At 36.9% G+C, this 20,395-nt stretch overlaps 1 protein-coding gene across 2 annotated transcripts in view; it reads right to left on the bottom strand.

Annotated features, from left to right (window-relative positions):
* LOC6042272 (proline dehydrogenase 1, mitochondrial) overlaps positions 1–13,155 on the bottom strand; it is a 57,767-nt gene extending 44,612 nt beyond the window's left edge. Inside the window, exon 1 of one of the 2 annotated variants that reach the window (XM_038259674.1) lies at positions 11,980–13,155. In XM_038259674.1, the coding sequence (XP_038115602.1) occupies positions 11,980–12,378 (399 nt within the window). In that variant the 5' untranslated portion in view covers positions 12,379–13,155. The remainder of the gene's footprint in view (positions 1–11,979) is intronic. The other variant, XM_038259673.1, reaches the window with a different exon arrangement.
* Between the last annotated feature and the right edge of the window lie 7,240 nt (positions 13,156–20,395).

Here is a 20,395-nt window from a genome sequence, read left to right as displayed (position 1 = left end):
AGTGTTATTTACGCACTTTTTGCATTTTGGATAGCACCCTTTAAATGTGAGGAAGGCGCCAACCACCTAAGGGTGGATTAAGTAACGTTTTTAATTTAGGGTCACCCACGATCAACCCGGGTTAAACGATGCCATCGGGGTATGACAACATGCCTATGGAAATTTTTAATTATTATTTTGAACGATTAATTCTAGGTCATTAACTTTTAAACGAGCACGTCAGCTAACATTAGTGCAGCATAATGGAAGGACGCCGGGGTAAAGCCTTAACAACACCTTTCAATGCTGTTGGGTAAACATAACTGCGTAGAAAATTCTCGTGCCCGTGATTAGCTGTTCTGATATGCTAAATGCATGTGTGGACCAATTATCACAACCTAAATAAGATAAAGGCGTCCATTGTCATCAGAGTGTTAATGAACATCTGGAAATAGTTTATGACTAAGAAAGTAAAGTCAGGATTGAAATCTGCAAGGAAAACATTGAATCCATTTGCTTCGAAAAAAAAAATCACGGAATGGAGTAAACAACTCAAGTAAAAATTACGGTTTTTCATGCGATTTTTTTTTTTGAAAATGTTCAAATTTTTCGAGTATTCCATTGCGAATACACCACGCCAAGGGATAACTTGTCACGCAACTGCAAATATTCATTTACACCTGCTTTAGTGAGCGTGTTTTCTACTGCCCGTCTATCAAAAAAGTTGCACTCATCTCAAGCCGCGTCATTCGCGTGGCAGTGACAACTCACAACTGCTAATTTGTACCGCGGGCTTAGTTCTCCGCAAGTTGCTCTACTAACTTGTTTGTGCCAAACATCCTTCAGAGTTGCACTTTTTTGCCCTCACAAGTCAGATCTTAAGCAGTAACCTTGACCTTGTACTGCAGCAATCGTCGTCAAGCAGCGAATAACACGCTTAACGACCAGTTTAATTGCCCTGGTTTTGCAGCAGTAGCAGTACTTATTCTATCCCCGCCTCAATTTGTGCCTCACGGTGGTTCTGCGTCATTCAGTCAAGACGCGGTCAGTCGCCCGCCAAAGCTTCAAAGTCACGAGATATCGACCTGATACCACCGCCTTCATTCAGATGTCGTGTGGATCAATTTAGCATTCGGTTGCTAAAAACGTTTCACCCAATCTCTGCCTTCAGCAACAAATTAGAAGAGCAAATGCACCGACCAAGTTCGATTGATCTCGGATTTGGGAGGGTTTGGGTTGAACTGGTTTTTCGATTCGATGTGTTGGCACTGTACTTGCTTAACATGTGCTGTTTTAAGCATTACTTTCACTTGAAGCAACAATTTAGACGGATCAGCTGTTTCAAACTTTGCATCAGAACTTTAATTTTGGTAACTGTCTATTTTTGTTTTGCTTGTCCAAAACTTTTGTCGAAATTCCAATTTCCAAATTGTTTGATTGATTTGGTGTCTTCGCCAAAGAAGTGGGCGACATCTACATTTAAGTAACATTTTAAACAACAATCACTATTATCTAAAATAGGACAGTAGAATAGTAAAGAAGACAATTAGATAAGCAATTATCTACTAAATCGGCCGATTTCGACCTTCCCTATGATCAAAGAAGCTACACTCAACCCCCGGTCGTTGGTCACTTTTTCGTTTGACACTTTTTTAGTTTGTACCCCGTTGGTTGGTCAAAGACAAACTAAAAAGTGACGAACTGTCACTTTTCACACGGCGCTCACGCACAAAACAAACGTTTGGTAGTGTGTGTGAACTCCGTGTAAAAGGGGTGTCAAACTAAAAAGTGACCCCGTTCGTTGGTTTGAGTGTATTTTGTTTCATTGGTTCGCCTATACAAGTCTCCATATAATTTTGGCAGCTGTCCATACAAAAATTGTACGTAAATATTCGAAAATCTGTAACTTTTGAAGGAATTTTCTGATCAATTTGGTGGTTCCCGAGCAGACGGTAATAACTTGGGAATAACATTTTTTAATATTTGAAAATACTAGGTCAATAACATTTAATGTTATTTATAACATGATTTGTTATTCCCCGTTATGATTTTTTGTTATTGGATCGTTATTGTAATAACAGACTAATAACATTTTTAGTTATTCTTCGAACAAATCTTTGTTATTATTTTTGTTATTTTAACAACTAATCCGATCATCCCAATAACAGTTCGAGGTATTCTTCCATAACAAAAAACGTTATTCCAAAGTTGTTTTGGCTTTCCTCCAATGTCAGACCAATAACAAATTATGTTATGATAGCATTAACTGTTATTAAACCCCTATGCAAAAATGGATTTTTCAAGAAGATTCCATAACACTTTCTGTTATTTTAACAGTATTGGTTGTTGAAATGACATGAATTTTGTTATTACCGTCTGCCCGGGTTTCGGCAAAGTTGTAAATATTAATGAGGACTGTCCAGAAAAAAAAGGTACACGAAAAACAATCTTGCCGATTTTTTCATTAACTTTTTTTCACAAAAACTCAATTTCAAAAATTTTGCCGCCGGGTTATACACTTTTGAAAAAAAATAGTAAATTTTGGATAAAACGAAATTTTATACATACAATTTTTTTACCCTCTTTTTTATTTAAATTTGAAATTGCAATCGAAAAGTACAGATTTTTTTGGATAAAGTGCCTCGTTTGCAGGATGTAGCCACCGAATGGTTCATTTCAGTGAAATATTTACAGTATTTTGACTTTAAAAAAATAAAAAATATTTCACGCATAAAATCCATTTCCGGTTTTGGTAATGAATTGCTTCAGAAGTTAAATCCTAACATGATAACGGTACAACAGTGCAATCGCTTAAAAGCTGACATATTAAGCCATTTCGTCGTAATTGTCGTAACTGTGCAATTGAACAATCAAATTAAATCGCTCTACAGCATTGCCTTGGCGTTCTCGATTGCGAGATTCCTACTCGAAACTAGGTGTCCGAAGGCTTGATTGTTGAGGCAATTGCAAACCTCTTTTAACACCTAAGCTTCCATCCACCCCGGGATTCGATCTGACGACCTTTGGATTGTGAGTCCAACTGCCTACCAGCGACTCCACCGAGGCAGGACCCAGGGAGACAACTCCTACACCTGGACTGAGCTATCGACCTAACCCTTTAGGTTAGACCGGGGCCACCATTTACTTCCCTGCCGACGGAAGGCGTGATCAGACAAATCTCGTCTCAAAATTTGCCACCGGGACCTTCTGGGATCAAACCCAGGCCGACTGGGCGAGAGGCAACCACGCTAACCCCTTTACCACGGTCCCGGCAAATGAAAATTAAAAAATCTGTATATTTTGAAGGATTTTTTTGATCGATTTGGTGTCTTCGGCAGAGTTGAAGGTATGGATAAGGACTACACAGAAAAAAAATTATACACGGTAAATTTTTTCTTGGTTATTTTTTATTTTGCTTTTTTACTTTAAAGAATAATGATATGCCAACATTATTTAAACTAGAGGTGGACAAAACCGCTCTTTTTTAGGAGCCGCTCATTTTCGCTCGCTCTTAATTTCGCTTAAGTTTGAACGGCTCTTTCATTCTTTTTCAAAATTTTCATGAAAAGGCTGTTTCTAAGATTGGTGTGATTTTAAAAGTTTTTTATTGGACTTTTATGAATTATTTTAAGAAGAAAAAAACTAAATTTGAGGAGATCCTTCGCTTGAAAATCATGAATCTTGGAAAAATATTAATAAACTAAAATTATTTCAAGAAAATATTCTGCGAACTCTTTTCTACATTCTGATTAAATCGATTAAGTGTTCAATGCTAAAGTTTAATCTGGCGGGATTTTTTTTTTCCGCTGTCTCCTGGGCTATTTAGTAGATTTTTGGTAGTTTTTTTAAGTTAAGCAATATAAAATGCTCAAATTTATATTCCATTCTTTTAGCCTAATGTACTACATAGGTTAATTTTGACAAATTTGGCATTAGATAAAATTTTCCATTCTCTATAACAAGTATATATATATATATATATATATATATATATATATATATATATATATATATATATATATATATGTGTGTGTGTGTGTGTGTGTGTGTGTGTGTGTGTGTGTGTGTGTGTGTGTGTGTGTGTGTGTGTGTGTGTGTGTGTGTGTGTGTGTGTGTGTGTGTGTGTGTGTGTGTGTGTGTGTGTGTGTGTGTGTGTGTGTGTGGTCCAATTCAATACCCGCTTACCGGTAGCGAAATTATGGGAAAGTATAGTTTGTATCAGACTTTGTATATGCCGAAGAATGCTGATACAGCTTATCTCAGTCCCGGGTATTAGGTGGTGATAGCCCTCGCGCTGCTTCCAACGACCCGTTTCAGAATGACAGAGCTCCTTGCGGTCCAATTCCGAGGTCGCTGGGCATTGTTCGGCCCCGCCTAATCATAGAAGCAAGCATCTGAAGGAAACTCGATCTATATTTAGACTTCCAATCCCCTCAGGCAAATCAGGGATCAGCGCGTATTTAATATGAGAAGATAACATGTTTCAACAACACTACGGATCAATTCACTACTAGAGTGTAAACCTTCTGATGGCCGCCTGCTTAGCGTCCCAGTCCACCAATCCAAAGGTGTGAGTTCGAATCCCACCTGATTCATTTTTGTTTTTTTTTTGTTCATATTCAAAGTTCAAATTCCTGATTCCAAATTTCAAAGGTACCGACCGGGATTTGATCCCTGAACCTTCTGCTTGTGAGGCAGAAGCCGTAACCATTAAGCCACGGAGCCGGTCCTTCTCTATAACAAGTTTATATGTACTAAAATTTGTTGAAAATTAAATGAATTATATTTATAAACTTCAATAAAGACACAAGTATAAAATTCATTTCATCTATGAACAGAAAAAAATGGAGTTTCAAAAAGAACCGCGGCTTTTTTTTGTGAGCCATGGTTCGTTCGCTCTTTTTAGGGATCCGGCTCTTTGAGCGACTCGCTCTTTTTCTGCCCACCTCTTATTTTGGACACTATTTCCAATTTATTTTATGAAGACTAACATTTCAAAAGGACGTAATAATAAATGTTTGGCCCTTTTTAAAATATTAGTCTTGATTTAAACATTTTTAAAATATTGATTTCGAAAAGATCGGAAAATTTCACAAATGTTTCATATTTAAACATTGAAAATCGGACCATTGTTGCTGAGATATCGACGTTAGAAAATGGTGGGTTGTTTGGGTGAGACTTAGAAAACATCAATTTTCCTGTTTTCATATCGTTATATGGCAATATCTCAGCTACGAAAGGTCATATCAACAAAATTCAAAAATGCTAAATAAGAAGACACCAAATCGATCAAAAAATTCCTTCAAAAGATACAGATTTTCGAATTTTCATATATCATTTTTTCATATATTCGCGTTTGACACACGTACATGCCTGACCTTTGTAAACATTTTATTTATTTATTTATTTATTTGTTTTTTTTTTTAATTATGACTGTGGGCTCCTGCATCCAAATAAAACCCAACTTATGGACAATGCACAGAATGGTCAGCCAAACAAAACTAATTTTTGCTTATTCAAAGCCAAACATCAAAACGCTCTTTTCTCGGAACGTCAAAAAAACAATGTGCGACAAGATAGCACGACAACGTCAAAATGAAAAATCAAGGAAATTAATAATTTGACGACAGATTCTGGTCAATTACATCATTAACTTGTCCCATTCTCGTGATTGATAATGATTCAGAAACGGGTTTTGCTCGCAATAAGACGTGATAATATTACACCCATAGCGGTATCCACTGTGTATGAACCCGTTCAAGAACCCCAAGTTCTGTTAACGATTCGACTCATTGACTGACCGAGCACGCTTCAGTGACTCCTTCCACGCCTTTCTCGACGACGCACACACGGCCACAACAACCGCCACGTGAATCGCAAACAATCGGATCGCTCGCAAGAAACGATAGCAAAACAGCAGGCCGGTGGGAAAGTCCTGATTTATATGAACGGAGTCACTCAGAGTGAGAGAGAGAAAGCTGGTCACTCACGAGCGCAATCGATTTCGTTGGTGAGTTGAATACTTGCTCAGAGCGTAGGGGAGTCTGGGGAACTCAGGACCCATGCCAAAGAAGAGCAGTCACATGGACGGATCCCAGTGCGCATGATTCGCGATGAGACGAGATTTTGACTTTCCATTGAACAAGTTGCCACTCCAACAGAAAGATTCCGGAGGGCGAAGCAAGTCTTCATCTAGTCAACAAGAGATCTTGGAGAGCTGGAAAGTCACGCGGTATCGGGATAAAGCCAAAATGGTCATTAGGGCATCTAGGTCATTCCGAGCAAGTGAACTTAATGTGCCAGAAGCCGTGCCGCCATACGGCCGGGGTGCCGGCTGCGAGTCTGAAAGCTGCTTTTGACGTAATAACAGCGTCTGGCAGATGCAGTGTTGCCTATTTTAAGATTTTTCGAAGCAAAAAAACGTGTCAAGCGATAGATGACAATGCACTTTTCTGGCAACACTGCCCAAACTGTTCGCTAGTGTCTACCGCAAACTTCATTCTAAATTCACCGCGTCGCACTAGATCAGAATGGCGTTCCCTAACCTAACATTTCCCCACTCCCTGTTCCGTCTGGTCCTTAAATTACGTAACAAAATAAAACACGGTTGTTGTTGCCAAAAAACTGATGCGTACCGGTTCTTGGGGGAAGGTCTAAAAATACGCACGCACCAGAAATTAAAACAAGCCATTACTTGTCTCGCATATATGTGTGCCAGATATTTCGGGATAAACTCACACGCAAATTTCGCGATAAGACAGCTGTCGGTCGGGTGTCAAAGAGAGTCGGTCGGCATCAGCAAATAAAAAAGAAACAAAAAAAAAAACTGCCGCACCACGAGACCACTTTTGCACGAGAGGGCAATAATATAGAAGAAATGGCGGTGCTATTGGTCAGCGAAAAAAAAAGATACATCAGCAGCAATACGTACGCTATTGCAGAGGGATTGTGCTAATGTTTACCACACATACCAGTGGCGGCGATATTTATAAATAGAACAGTATTTTTTCTAATTTATTTGCGTGTACAGCAATGGGAAATCGGGTGAAAGTTGCTATTGCTGTAAATAGAAGAAGTGTTTGAAAATATCCCATTTTCCATTTGTGTCAAAAGTGACACTTAACCTATTTTCAGAATAGATTTGTCCCGATTCTCGAAACAATTACAAAAGACTTTAGATACATTGTATAAGTGTTACAAATTGTATGCAGCACATTACGCAACACGAATCACTTGTCGGGATCAATACAAAATGAAAACGATTTGGCAGTCTGCTTGCAGGCAACCAGACTTTAAATTTCAGTTTCTGTGGGCAAATATCAGCTGATTAGGGTGAATTGCTAATTACTGGCTTTAGATATTTTGAAGAAAAAAATGTTTTCGCATTTTTGCATAAAATAAAAAAAGTATAACTTATAGTATAGTATACTAGGAAGTAACACATGACTTTTTGACGGACATTGAGGGTATATTCCGGTGAGCGTACTGAACTCAAAACCCAAATAAGAGCTTGATTGGACGCAAAAAGAGCTGGCGCTTTGCATATGAGTTTTTAACCAGTAATATTATGTTCAAACATGACAATTATCTAGGCACTTTGGCCAAGTTTTTGTTTATATAACATTAGAGTTTTGGACACTCTGTTGCTCGGTTAAAATGGATGAATATAAACATTTTCCTTGCATGTTTCTGTTGTGAAATTGATCCTTATCACCAGAAAATAGGATCTAAGGGGTCCTGCGAGCAAAAAATTACACCCAAAAAATCACTAAAAGAAAAAGTGTCTATTTAATATTCTAAACTGCCTTACCCTAAGCGTTCTCAGTCTCAAATGGTAGTCCCAAACGTCCCCCACAAAATTACATTTTCGCTCATGGGCTGCCACGAACACAAAAACTAATATTTCTCCAATTTTTTTTCTTCATTTTATAGGGCATGAGTTGGGCTACACTCAACCCCCGGTGGTTGGTCACTTTTTCGTTTGACACTTTTTTAGTTTATATCCCGTTGGTTGGTCAAAGTCAAACTAAAGAGCAATTCTCTACCAAAACCGGAAATGGATTTTATTTGTATTTTTTTATTTGGCTCAAACTTTGTGGGGGCCTTCCCTATGACCAAAGGAGCTATTTTGTGTCATTGGTTCACTTATACAAGTCTCCATACAATTTTGGCAGCTGTCCATACAAAAATGGTATGTAAATATTCAAACAGCTGTAACTTTTGAGTGAATTTTACGATCAATTTGGTGTCTTCGGCAAAGTTGTAGGAATTGTTGAAGACTATTGAGAAAAAATAGGTACACGGAAAAAAATGCAGATTTTTTTATAATTTTTTTCACAAAAACTCAATTTCCCAAAATATGTATTTTTTGATTTTCGAATTTTTTTGATGTGTTTTATGGGACAAAAACCCGCAACTTTTGAGCTATAGAGAAACATGGTCAAAAAATCTGCCGCCGAGTTATAAATTTTTGAAAAAAATTTGATTTTTGGAAAAAATCGAATTTCATGCAAAATCTAATTTGACGTAATTTTTTAATGTAAAATTGTATTTCCAATCGAAAAGTACTCAACAGATTTTTTGATAAATGATAAATGGATAAATGGCTTTCTATTTTTAAAAATAGTGACCATGAGTGACCATTTCAAAAATATTTTTTTTTAAGTTCAGAAAATTTGCTATAAAATTGTCTAAGAGACATTGAAGATTGGACCTCCGGTTGCTGAGATACAGCCACTTTAAGGAAAAGAAACACGAAAGTTTTCTAAATTTCACCTAAACACCCACCAATTGCTAATGTCGATTCTCAGCAACTAATGGTCCGATTTTCAATGTTGAAACATGAAACATTCGTGAAATTTTCCGATCTTTTTGAAAAAAATATTTTGTAAATTTTTAAATCAGGACTAACATTTTAAATAGGCCAAACATTGGATATTACGCCCATTCAAAATGCTTGTCTTGATTTAATTTTTTTTAAATAACTTTTTTTCGAAAAGATCGAAAATTTTTACGAATGTTTCATGTTTTAACATTGAAAATTGGACCATTAGTTGCTGAGATATCGACATTAGAAAATGGTGGGTTGTTTAGGTAAAACTTAGAAAACTTCAATTTTCGTGTTTCTTTTACATAAAGTGGCTGTATCTCAGCAACCGGAGGTCCAATCTTCAATGATTCTTAGACAATTTTATAGCTAATTTTCTGAACTTTTCAAAAAAAATAATTTCAGAAATGGTCACTCATGGTCACTATTTTTAAAAATTGAAAAAATGCAAATATTTAGCTTAAATCAAACTTTCGGTGGCTTTATCTTGAAAACAGAGCCTTTTATCTAATCTAATCTAATCTAATCAGACCCTAGCGCAGCCAATCTTTCGAAGGGATCCTGGAGAGTGCCTTAGGTTAGATGACGCCTAGCACTCTTCTTGTCATTTATTAACATTTGTAGTGCGCCATTGCATTGGAATGCATTGAAACATCACAAGCGTTAAAGCGGCCAGGCCTACTGCGTAAAGCCGTATCGCAGAGATGACTCGTAATTGGGTTGAGTTTGAGCACTGAGTGTCAAACAACAACACAATTCTGAATCGACAGGGGAGGAAGAAGCGTGGGGACACACCACCATACGCTCCGCGATTTGGTTGTATTCGTTGGGAGCACCATGCTAAGAAGGTTTGGTACTCCGGGACCCTCTGGGATGGGACATTGTATTTCCACGAATGCCCTGGACACTATTTGCCGTGGTTATAGCGCCACAACTCGCTCTACTCTTGAAAACAGAGCCTTTTATCAAAAAATCTGTAAAGTTCTTTTCGATTGGAAATACAATTTTACATTAAAAAATTACGTCAAATTTGTTTTTGCATGAAATTTCGATTTTTTCCAAAAATCACTCAGCGGCAGATTTTTTGACCATGTTTCTCTATGGCTCAAAAATTGCGGGTTTTTGTCCCCTAAAACATTTAAAAAAATCTCGAAAATCAAAAAATACTAAAAATAGATTTTTTAGTTGGGGTACAAAGTAAAAATCAAAGTGACGAATTGTAACCTTTCACACGAAACTCACACTTACTATCAAACCAAGAATTTGTTGGGTGGTGACGCGCGGTCAATTATGTGGCATTGTGTGTGAAAAGAAAAGAATTTTATTTCGTGTTTCATCCTGATTGGCTTGCTCAAGTCCTTCCTACATCATTGTTGATCGGGAGGCACGACGTCGTGTGAATTGTTGCATTAAAATAAGTTTAAGTATTACTGTAAATGACTGTAAAAAAGTCCTTCCTATATCATCAATGTCGTCTGTGTAATCGTGATGAAAAATTACATTTATTCAGTATATAAATATCTGTGCGCGAGTGTTTTGGTGTGCTAATTAGAAAGACCTTCCCATAGCATCGTTGCTCGGAAGGCTCGCCGACGGGTTTGTTATGAAAGTCCTCCCCATAGCATCGTAGCTCGGGAGGCATCGAAAAGCCAATACCTTATCCTACTAACCCAAAAAAAAAATAATCACGTGATGCTTGAAGGAGATGCTGTGGATTCAACGGTCTCAAGCGGTATCAACAAGTATATAGCGAAAAACTATGTGCTTGATGAGTCTGCAACTTCAACTATCGGACTAACATTCCTCCCTTTTGTTGAACTGCAGGCTTCTTGGGAGGGCGCCGAAACGAAACGGAACTATTGGCACTACGCCCCCCGGGGCATGGCCTTCCTCTAACGTGGGATTTCTGCTCCAGCGCCTCTGACGAGACAGGAGAAACCGGGACCGACGTTTTACTTCACCATCCGATAGAAGCTCAGTGGATAAGGCGGGAATCGAACCCGCGTCTCATAGCATCATCGGGATCGGCAGCCGAAGCCGCTACCCCTGCGCCACGAGACCGGGAGGGCGCCGGTATTGACTAATAAAGTCGGGGTCTTCAGGGGTTAAACAGTGAACGGATGGTTAGCTCCCTCTGATCATTTTTGATTCATTGTTTAACTTCAGCTGATCTGTCAATAACGGAGTAGCAGCTCATTGGAAGTCAACCATGCTCATGCTCATGCTCATGCTCAACTCACCTTTGGTTTGATAGTAAGTGTGAGCTCTGTGTTGGTAGGGTGTCAAACTAAAAAGTGGTTCTGTTCGTTTGACAACAATTGAGGTCAAACCATTGGGGTTTCAGTGTATATAGATTTGTCTTGACGGAAGTGCAAGCGTTTGAAATCTAAGTTTTGGAAACACTGACTTAATTTGTAAGTTGTGGCATCCATTGACTTTGTATGAAGTCGAACTTTTGATCTTGAAATACATGTTCAAATTATCAAGATCAAAAGTTCGACTTCATACAACTCCTGGCATAAAGTCGTCATAAAGTTTAATGTGATACGGAAAGGCAGCGCCATATTGACACCACGACTCGAGTTTTTGAAATCACCTTTAACTAAAATAGCGTAACTTACAAAGTTCTGTTTTTTGCAGACGCCTTAAAGGTTAATAGCAAGCAATCTGTCTAGGGACCATCCATAAACCACGTGGACACTTTAGGGGGTATGGCGATTGTCCACGATCCATACAAAAAAATTTTTTTGTATGGAAAATTGTCCACGAAGGGGGGGGGGGGGGGGTTATGGATGGTCCCCTAGTTAAGAAATTGATTTATATTAAACAAAAGTTGACTAAGAACCGGTGCTCCGCATCACCTTAAAAAATGATATTTTTTTTTTTGGTTTAATCTGTTTGTTCCAAACTACCCCAATATGACTCAGACGTTAACCGCCCGTTCGTTGATTGCTGTCATGCTTCTTTCAGTGGCAGGGATATCTCGCACAGATGATGATGAACTAGCATTTTCGTGCAATGTTTCACGGGATCAGTTTTAAAAATAGTGAAGAGGTATTTTGTTACATAATCTCTAAGGTCTATGTCTGGCTGGATTCGAATCTGCTACTAAAAGGAGGTTGGCCAAATTACTTGAGTTAACTAGGGTCAGCGGGTGTTCCGACCACATTTACCTTCATGTTGTTCTCGACGAGGAACTCGGACGAGCACAGGACGTACACAAAGTACGCCCGGATCAGCTCGAAGGTGGTTTTGCTCTTGAACGCCGCGTTCGGATCGTTGAAGCCCACGTCCAGCGGGTCTCGCTGGGGCGTGTTGGGGTCATTTTGCTGCCGGGACGCCGCGGCATGGCTACTGCCGGAGGTGGCCGCTGCGGTGGCGACCGACCGAAATCGACGCTGGTGGAGTCGTCCACCGGCCAGGAGTTGGCTTAGGGATGCAAGTTGCGGTTGCTGCCGACTGCACGCTTCGAGGACATCACCGAGCTGGACGCGGGATGCATGGGACGGGGTGGGGGACACTTTACGCGAGACCAAACTATTGCACCGGGCAACCGAGCGCAGAAACGCCATTACACAACCGGAACGGAACGTCGACGACGACGGGGGAACGGCGGGGTTGAAGACACGGACCGAGACGGAAAAGGACACACACGACACGGTTTTTTTTCGAAAAGGGCCTCACACCAATACTAACGCCACCAGAAAGTCCCCCTTTGAAAACGAGTCGTCTTCTGTGTCGTTGACGCGCACACGTTTGTCGTGGTAGATTCCTGCGAGAGTGTGTTGGGGAACAATTATTTGCACACAGAAAAACTTGCGGCCCTTCTCTGTGGACCGTCTCCTGCACACACTTGCGAGCGCGCACTGAGAACGATTCTTCAACACTGCTTCCTCCGCAGAAGCATTACACAACGAAAATTTCAGTCGAAATTACGTAAACACTTTTCTTCCTTCGTCAAGGGGTCTCGACCGGGGATTTGCACCTGGACGTCTGGAATCGATCACCTGGTCCCGCTTCCAGCAACGCGAATGTTCCCAAACTCCCCCAAAAAAGAACTTGGAACCACTTTTTTTTTCGGAGCAGCACTTGTCAAGACTTTCGTTTCGGATCAGCAACCCTTGACTGTGGGGGGCGAACCTCCCGGCAGGACCAGCGACTTCACACAGTGTATGACAACCCGCAACGACGGCAGTAGGCTTAAATTTTCACGGTTTTCACGATTTTCCCAAATCACAAGGTGTGTATGTGGGGGATGATGTGACGACACGGATGTGGAACGAATTTTCGAGACACGACAGAGGTCCGTTCGCGGCCGCGGATCTACAGATAGTGGCGAGAACCGGCCCCAGGAGCAACGGTTTTGGATAAAACAGAAAGGGGGTTTTCCGCGCTCGCGTGCTCCCGTTAACGGTGGATGGGTAGAACATGAGAGAGGGAGAGAGAGCGTGGGAGAGTGAGTGCCAGCGACTTGAGAGAGGGATGGAGACCGGCTTTTCCAGCGCGCGTGGTACAGAGAGAGAGTGAGTGCCCTACAACCACGTGCTCCTTCGCGACGCGGAAAGGGGATGGATGAGCTGTTGTGGGCATTGAAATTTCTCAACAATAAAATTATTCTTGGATGCAAATTGGGTACTAAAGACCTATGTCAATTATGAACGGTAAAAAACACGATTCAAAACCATTTCTGATCATTTTTTCATTTTAATGCAAAAAAAAAAAAAATTGCAAGGCAACATTTTTTCGATGGATCAACTATGGCCCCCTTAGGGCATCTCCAGCGCTGGGGTGCAAATCAAATTTGCACCCGGCTCATGAATACCGAGATCAAATTTGCCACCTTGAAAAAACTCCGTCATCCCCACCGCTAGGGTAGCAAATTTGCCACCGAAACAAGCCCACCGCGGGGGGCAAATATGGGTTTTTATCATTTTTTGCTCTCGTTTACCTTCAAAATCAATAATTTTGTGTTGATTCATGCCTAGAAATGCTAAAAGTTTATTAAACTTTTTAATCCTATTCAAAATTTCAAAGAATTTAATTTTTCGAAAATGTCGAAAGTTTAACTGTTTGCTACCCGATTTGATTCCCACCAAATTTGCTCTCTAGTTTGCCCCCGAGTCTCCCACCGCGCGTAGCAAAGCAGGTATCAAATTTGATCTCAAGTTCATCTGTAGAAGAAAAATATGTGTCGGTACCTGTCGGGTACTCATTTTCTGATACCCGACAAGTACCGGCAAGCCGGGGGCAAAGTTTTGAATGCGTGTTTCGGAGATTTTTATATGTCTGCTCTATATCATGATGTATGATTCAAAATTTCAAAAATTCAAAAAAGTTCAAAGATTTAAAAATTCAAAAATTCAAAAATTCAAAAATTCAAAAATTCAAAAATTCAAAAATTCAAAAATTCAAAAATTCAAAAATTCAAAAATTCAAAAATTCAAAAATTCAAAAATTCAAAAATTCAAAAATTCAAAAATTCAAAATTCAAAATTCAAAATTCAAAAATTCAAAATTGGTTCAAAATTCAAAAATTCAAAATTTAAAATTCAAAAATTCAATTCAAAATTTAAAATTCAAAATTCATGGTTCAAATTCAAAATTCAAATTCAAAAATTCAAAATTCTGGTTCAAAATTCAAAAATTCAAAATTCAGGGTTCAAAAATTCAAAATTCAGTGGTTCATTCATCAAAATTCAGTTCAAAATTCAAAAATTCAAAAATTCAAAAATTCAAAAATTCAAAAATTCAAAAATTCAAAAATTCAAAAATTCAAAAATTAAAAAATTTAAAAATTCAAAAATTCAAAAATTCAAAAATTCAAAAATTCAAAAATTCAAAAATTTAAAAATTATTTGAATCAATAAATAATATATGTTTAAATTTTTAAAATTTTTGAAATTTTTGAAATTTTTGAAATTTTTGAAATTTTTGAAATTTTTGAAATTTTTGAAACTTTTGAAATTTTTGAAATTTTTGAATTTTTTGAAATTTTTGAAATTTTTGAAACTTTTGAAACTTTTGAAATTTTTGAAATTTTTGAAATTTTGAAATTTTTGAAATTTTGAAATTTTGAAATTTTGAAATTTTGAAATTTTGAAATTTTGAAATTTTGAAATTTTGAAATTTTGAAATTTTGAAATTTTGAAATTTTGAAATTTTGAAATTTTGAAATTTTGAAATTTTGAAATTTTGAAATTTTGAAATTTTGAAATTTTGAAATTTTGAAATTTTGAAATTTTGAAATTTTGAAATTTTGAAATTTTGAAATTTTGAAATTTTGAAATTTTGAAATTTTGAAATTTTGAAATTTTGAAATTTTGAAATTTTGAAATTTTGAAATTTTGAAATTTTGAAATTTTGAAATTTTGAAATTTTGAAATTTTGAAATTTTGAAATTTTGAAATTTTGAAATTTTGAAATTTTGAAATTTTGAAATTTTGAAATTTTGAAATTTTGAAATTTTGAAATTTTGAAATTTTGAAATTTTGAAATTTTGAAATTTTGAAATTTTGAAATTTTGAAATTTTGAAATTTTGAAATTTTGAAATTTTGAAATTTTGAAATTTTGAAATTTTGAAATTTTGAAATTTTGAAATTTTGAAATTTTGAAATTTTGAAATTTTGAAATTTTGAAATTTTGAAATTTTGAAATTTTGAAATTTTGAAATTTTGAAATTTTGAAATTTTGAAATTTTGAAATTTTTAAATTTTGAAATTTTGAAATTTTGAAATTTTGAAATTTTAAAATTTTGAAATTTTGAAACTTTTGAAATTTTAAATTTTTAAATTTTTGAAATATTTAAAATATTTGAAATTTTGAAATTTTGAAATTTTGAAATTTTGAAATTTTGAAATTTTAAAATTTTGAAATTTTGAAATTTTGAAATTTTGAAATTTTGAAATTTTGAAATTTTTAAATTTTTAAATTTTTAAATATTTGAAATTTTGAAATTTTGAAATTTTTGAAATTTTGAAATTTTGAAATTTTGAAATTTTGAAATTTTGAAATTTTTGAAATTTTTGAAATTTTTGAAATTTTTTAAATTTTTTAATTTTTTTTCCGTGCTTGATTCGATTTTTCCGTGCATAATTCCATTTGAAGCGGTAGCAAACAGACTGATTACCGGGTAGCAAAGTGAAATCCCGAAGAACTGAGAGCAAATTTGCTACCGAGACAGGTACCGCGATGGGGTTGACGTCGGGTGCAAATTAGCTTTGCTTCGATGTTTGCACCCAGCGCTGGAGATGCACTTAGAACGAGCTGTCAAGTAGAAACTTTTCTGTCAAGAAGGACCGCGAGGTTAATTTTTTCAAATTGATTTAAAAATCCATTTTAAACTCTTTGTGGTCGTACAAAGGGTCATTGTACTCAGAAAAATAAGCTTTATCGCTGTAAACAATAATATCAGCAATCTAAGCTTCATTTTAGGACCTAATTCTGTTAATACTTATGCTATTATAACAAACGAAGAATATTTTATACTTTTCAATTTTTGTTTGCAGAATGCTCGCGAATTTATTACACAAAATATTTAACTTCTGGAAATAAAAAAAATCATTCATTAGCCAGAGCAAAGTCAACCCGTACTTGCGAATCAAAACAAAAACTAAACTATTAAAAAATATATAAAACCTTAACTATCAAAAAATCAAATGATGAAATTAAGAGGGGACCATCCATAAACCACGTGGACACTTTAGGGGGATATGGCGATTGTCCACGATCCATACAAAAAAGATTTTTTTTGTATGGACAATTGTCCACGAAAGGGGGGGGGGGGGTAAAAGATTCCCAAAAAAGTGTCCACGTAGTTTATGGATGGTCCCGAGTCAAAATATTAAATTCACATAAAAACTAAATAATACCTAGACGAAGACACCGAAGGTAGTGGAGGGTGCGTTCCAAACAAAAAAGACAATACACTCAACCCCCGGTGGTTGGTCACTTTTTCATTTGACACTTTTTTAGTTTGTACCCCGTCGGTTGGTCAAAGTCAAACTAAAAAGTGATGAACTGTCACTATTTACATGGAGCTTACGCACACTATCAAAACAAACTTTTGGTAGTATGAGTGAACTCCGTGTAAAAGCGGTGTCAAACTAAAAAGTGACCCCGTTCGTTTGACAACAGTTGGTGTCAAACGATCGGGGTTTGAGTGTAATCTAGAAGGGAGGAAATGAGGGGTGAATTCGAAATTTTAAATATTTTAAATTCAATTATTTATTATGAACAATGAGTGCAATCAACTGAAACCAATTTTTTTTTTTGTGTTCATAATTCAACCTGTTTACAAATGTTTGTGAAATTTCAATCAACAGTGCCGCAAAGAGTTTTTCCCAAAAAAAAATGTTTTGTTAAAACTGATTATTAGTGCGCTGGTCACGGGGACGCCCAGACTCGTTTTTGTATTTCCATTTTTATTTCTTCCACTTCCGTTGTATCGTTGTTTGGATTCGATTGCGAGTAGCAGGACCTCTTGATAGCAGTGATAAGTCCTTTTTTTGTTATCGTTGATCGGAAGGCACGCCGCCGGTTTATTTCGTTTAAGTCACTGTTTCATCACAAATGTTTATGCTGTGTTCTGTTTTCTTTCACTTTCGTTAAACGCAATAATGTATTCCAATTATCATGTTTAGTATTAGTTCATCAATCCTTTCGTTTTATGAAGAGTAAAGAGACTTTCATTTAGTATTTTAGAAATGAATAAGCTCGCGTATCAAAATTGTACAAACAGTAAAAACATACTTATAAGTCCATCACTACTACTGCACTACTGCTCGTTTGGCACGCACTCGACTAAAAAAAATTAAAAAAAAATTACCTAAGATTTTCAAAATTTCAACTGAAACCACATTGCTCATGGTCGCATCACTTACCATGGTGAATCCTGACCTCATTGCGGTGCTGTACAAGGGTACTTTATACAAACTGAAAATATTTTTAATCGAGCCCAAGCATGCAAAATATGATTATTAATGAGCAATTCCAAAATCAGGAATTTTTCTGGTACTTTTGTACCCGACCCTCTTCGATTTCAATGAAACTTTGTAGACATGTTATCCTAGGCCTTTTGAAGCCATTTTTGTGTATATGGAGCCAATAGTACTCGAAAATAACATTGAGTCCATAACATTGAAGATCTGGCAACCCTGTCTCGAGTTATGACTACTTAAGTGTTATTCATGTACATTTTTGAAGCCGGATCTCACTTAAATGTATGTAAACTATGACCGGATCCATCATCCGACCCATCGTTGGTTAGGTAATTGAAAGGCCTTTCCAAAGAGTCCAAAACATTGAAGATCTGGCAACCCTGTCTCGAGTTATGACCACATAAGTTATATATTGTGTTATTTTTTTCTGGATCTAAAAATGATGAAACCACTCATATACCCATTTTTGGTAAAAAGTGAGGAAGGCATCAACCACATAGGTGGATTAAGTTAGTTTTTATTTTTAAAACCGCTGTATCTTCCCAAGGATTGGACTTAGGACAATGGTCAATATGGAGGCTTTTATATAAAATTGTCTGGAGAATCGACTTTCGTATTCGGTTTTCGAAAATTTTGATGTTTAGAGCACTTTTGAAAGAATCAGTTTCAGTAAATGAATTTTGTATTTTTTTAGGTGAGTTGCTCCATCCTGCATTTTTCGTGAGTCTTTTTGTAGCATCTTAGGCCATTTTCACAAAAAATTTGAACGAAAAAAAATCGTGGGCTCACCTTCAAATTTGACTTTTAAACTTAAAAATCAAAAAATCTCATAAAAGTGGATAGGTTTTTTCCTTCAGTGTTTTTTTTTTTCGGAAAGCCCGTCAAACAAGTTTGTCTTTGACCACTTTTTGGTACGATGCAACGGCTTCGAGATACAGCAATATTTAAATTACGAGATACAAACATATTTAAAACACTTACGCCCTTCTCAAATGTCATTATTGAGGATAACAAAAATGGCTTAAATAGGCGTAGGATAACATGTCTACAAAGTTTGATTGAAATCGGAGAGGGTCGGGTACAACCGATTTCCTATTTGACATGGAATTGCTCGTTCAAAAAAAAATCCTCTCTGATTTTAAAAGAACATGTTTTAGGATTTTAAGCACGTTCGAATCAAACAATAATTTTTTTTTAGTTTTAGCACTAAAGTTTCATGTTTTTTAAGCTCTATATTTTTTTTACCTCTTATTTTTTGTGATTTGTTGTTTTATTGGTTACGATAGTCTGTTTGTATAGACTGTGCATAAGGATAAGGATTGTTTTTGTTGACTTCTTTGTGTATTTTTTTTTCCTTTGGGCTGAAAGGCTAAGACCGCAGTTGGTCCATTTCGCCACTTCTTTTTGTTTTAAACATTAGTAATTAGCAATTTTGACTTGCTCTTTTGTGGCATTATGTGAAAACTTGGCACTATTACCCTCTAAAAATGCTCAGGGCGCCAGTCTGATTGTCGAATAAAATAGAGCTGATGTAAGGCCGACCGGGTTTTTTGGGCCTATTTTGTGCATTTTAGTGTGTTCCCCTGAAATTTAAAGAATAATTGTAGAAATTATTACCTCTATGAGGCTTCATCTTTAAATAACGTCACGCTTAAATAAGCCAAAATGGGTCATACATGTTTCTAAATATTTGCTAGACCAAATCTCACCCTCAGACCCAGGGGGATGCTTAAGGCCGCCATCTTGGGTGATTGAGATTGACAACGCGCGCAAACTACGCACAGTGAACACAAAAATATTTCTTTTATTAATAATTCAATTTTTGTTATAAGAATTACTGTAGCAAATTTTGTTGATTCAAACCTCGTACAGGCTGATTCTTGTCTGCCTGTGTGGATCAATCGGACCGCGCACTGGACTTACAATCCAGAGGTCGCCGGTTCAAATCCCGAGGCGGACGCAAAAAATTCTAAGTGTAAATATAGGTATTCGGTGCCCTCTCCCCGTGCCCATACCTTCACACTTAGGAGACCCGGGAGGCGGAGTCTTGTCGCAAAAAGAACGATACACGCCTGTGGATCCGTTGACAAAACCGCAAGGTTTAAGAGGGCCACATTATAAGGTGTTACGTCGATTCCGTTTTTTACAGGCTGATTCTACAAAACTTTTTTCTGCGTGAGTAAATGTCACAGTTTACACAGTAGTTAAGTTAAACGTTTCATGTGATAAAAGTACAACTTAAAATGAGGTCATCGGCCCGATGTGTGCTTAACAATCCCTACTTTAGTAGTTTATTTTGCAAATAAATTGATAAAAATCACCTCACAAACATACACTAACTTTTAAACGTACATTGCGGTAAATTTTTACATAAAAACAATAATTACTTTATTTCCATTTTATGCCAGCAGTTTTTGTACTTTTTTTACAGTGCGCAGTTGCTTTGTTTTGATTCCGTAACGAGCAGCTGTTCTTTTGTGATGGAGCCGAAGTTAACATTTCCCTTTCGTTCTGGTGCCGAAGTTGACAGCTTGTGTTGGCCACGGGCAAGCTGCCTGTAGTCAACACAAGCCCCCCTGCTCAGACCCAATGCATGTTTCATTATGAAACCCTTGATGACAATTTGCTCATTCTGATCGGGCTATCTGAGGA

The sequence above is a fragment of the Culex quinquefasciatus genome, chromosome 3, assembly GCF_015732765.1.
Source record: "Culex quinquefasciatus strain JHB chromosome 3, VPISU_Cqui_1.0_pri_paternal, whole genome shotgun sequence".
In the NCBI taxonomy this organism is placed as follows: domain Eukaryota; kingdom Metazoa; phylum Arthropoda; class Insecta; order Diptera; family Culicidae; genus Culex; species Culex quinquefasciatus.
The sequence above is the reverse complement of the archived record's forward strand: the minus strand, read 5'-3'. Positions and strand labels throughout refer to the sequence as shown.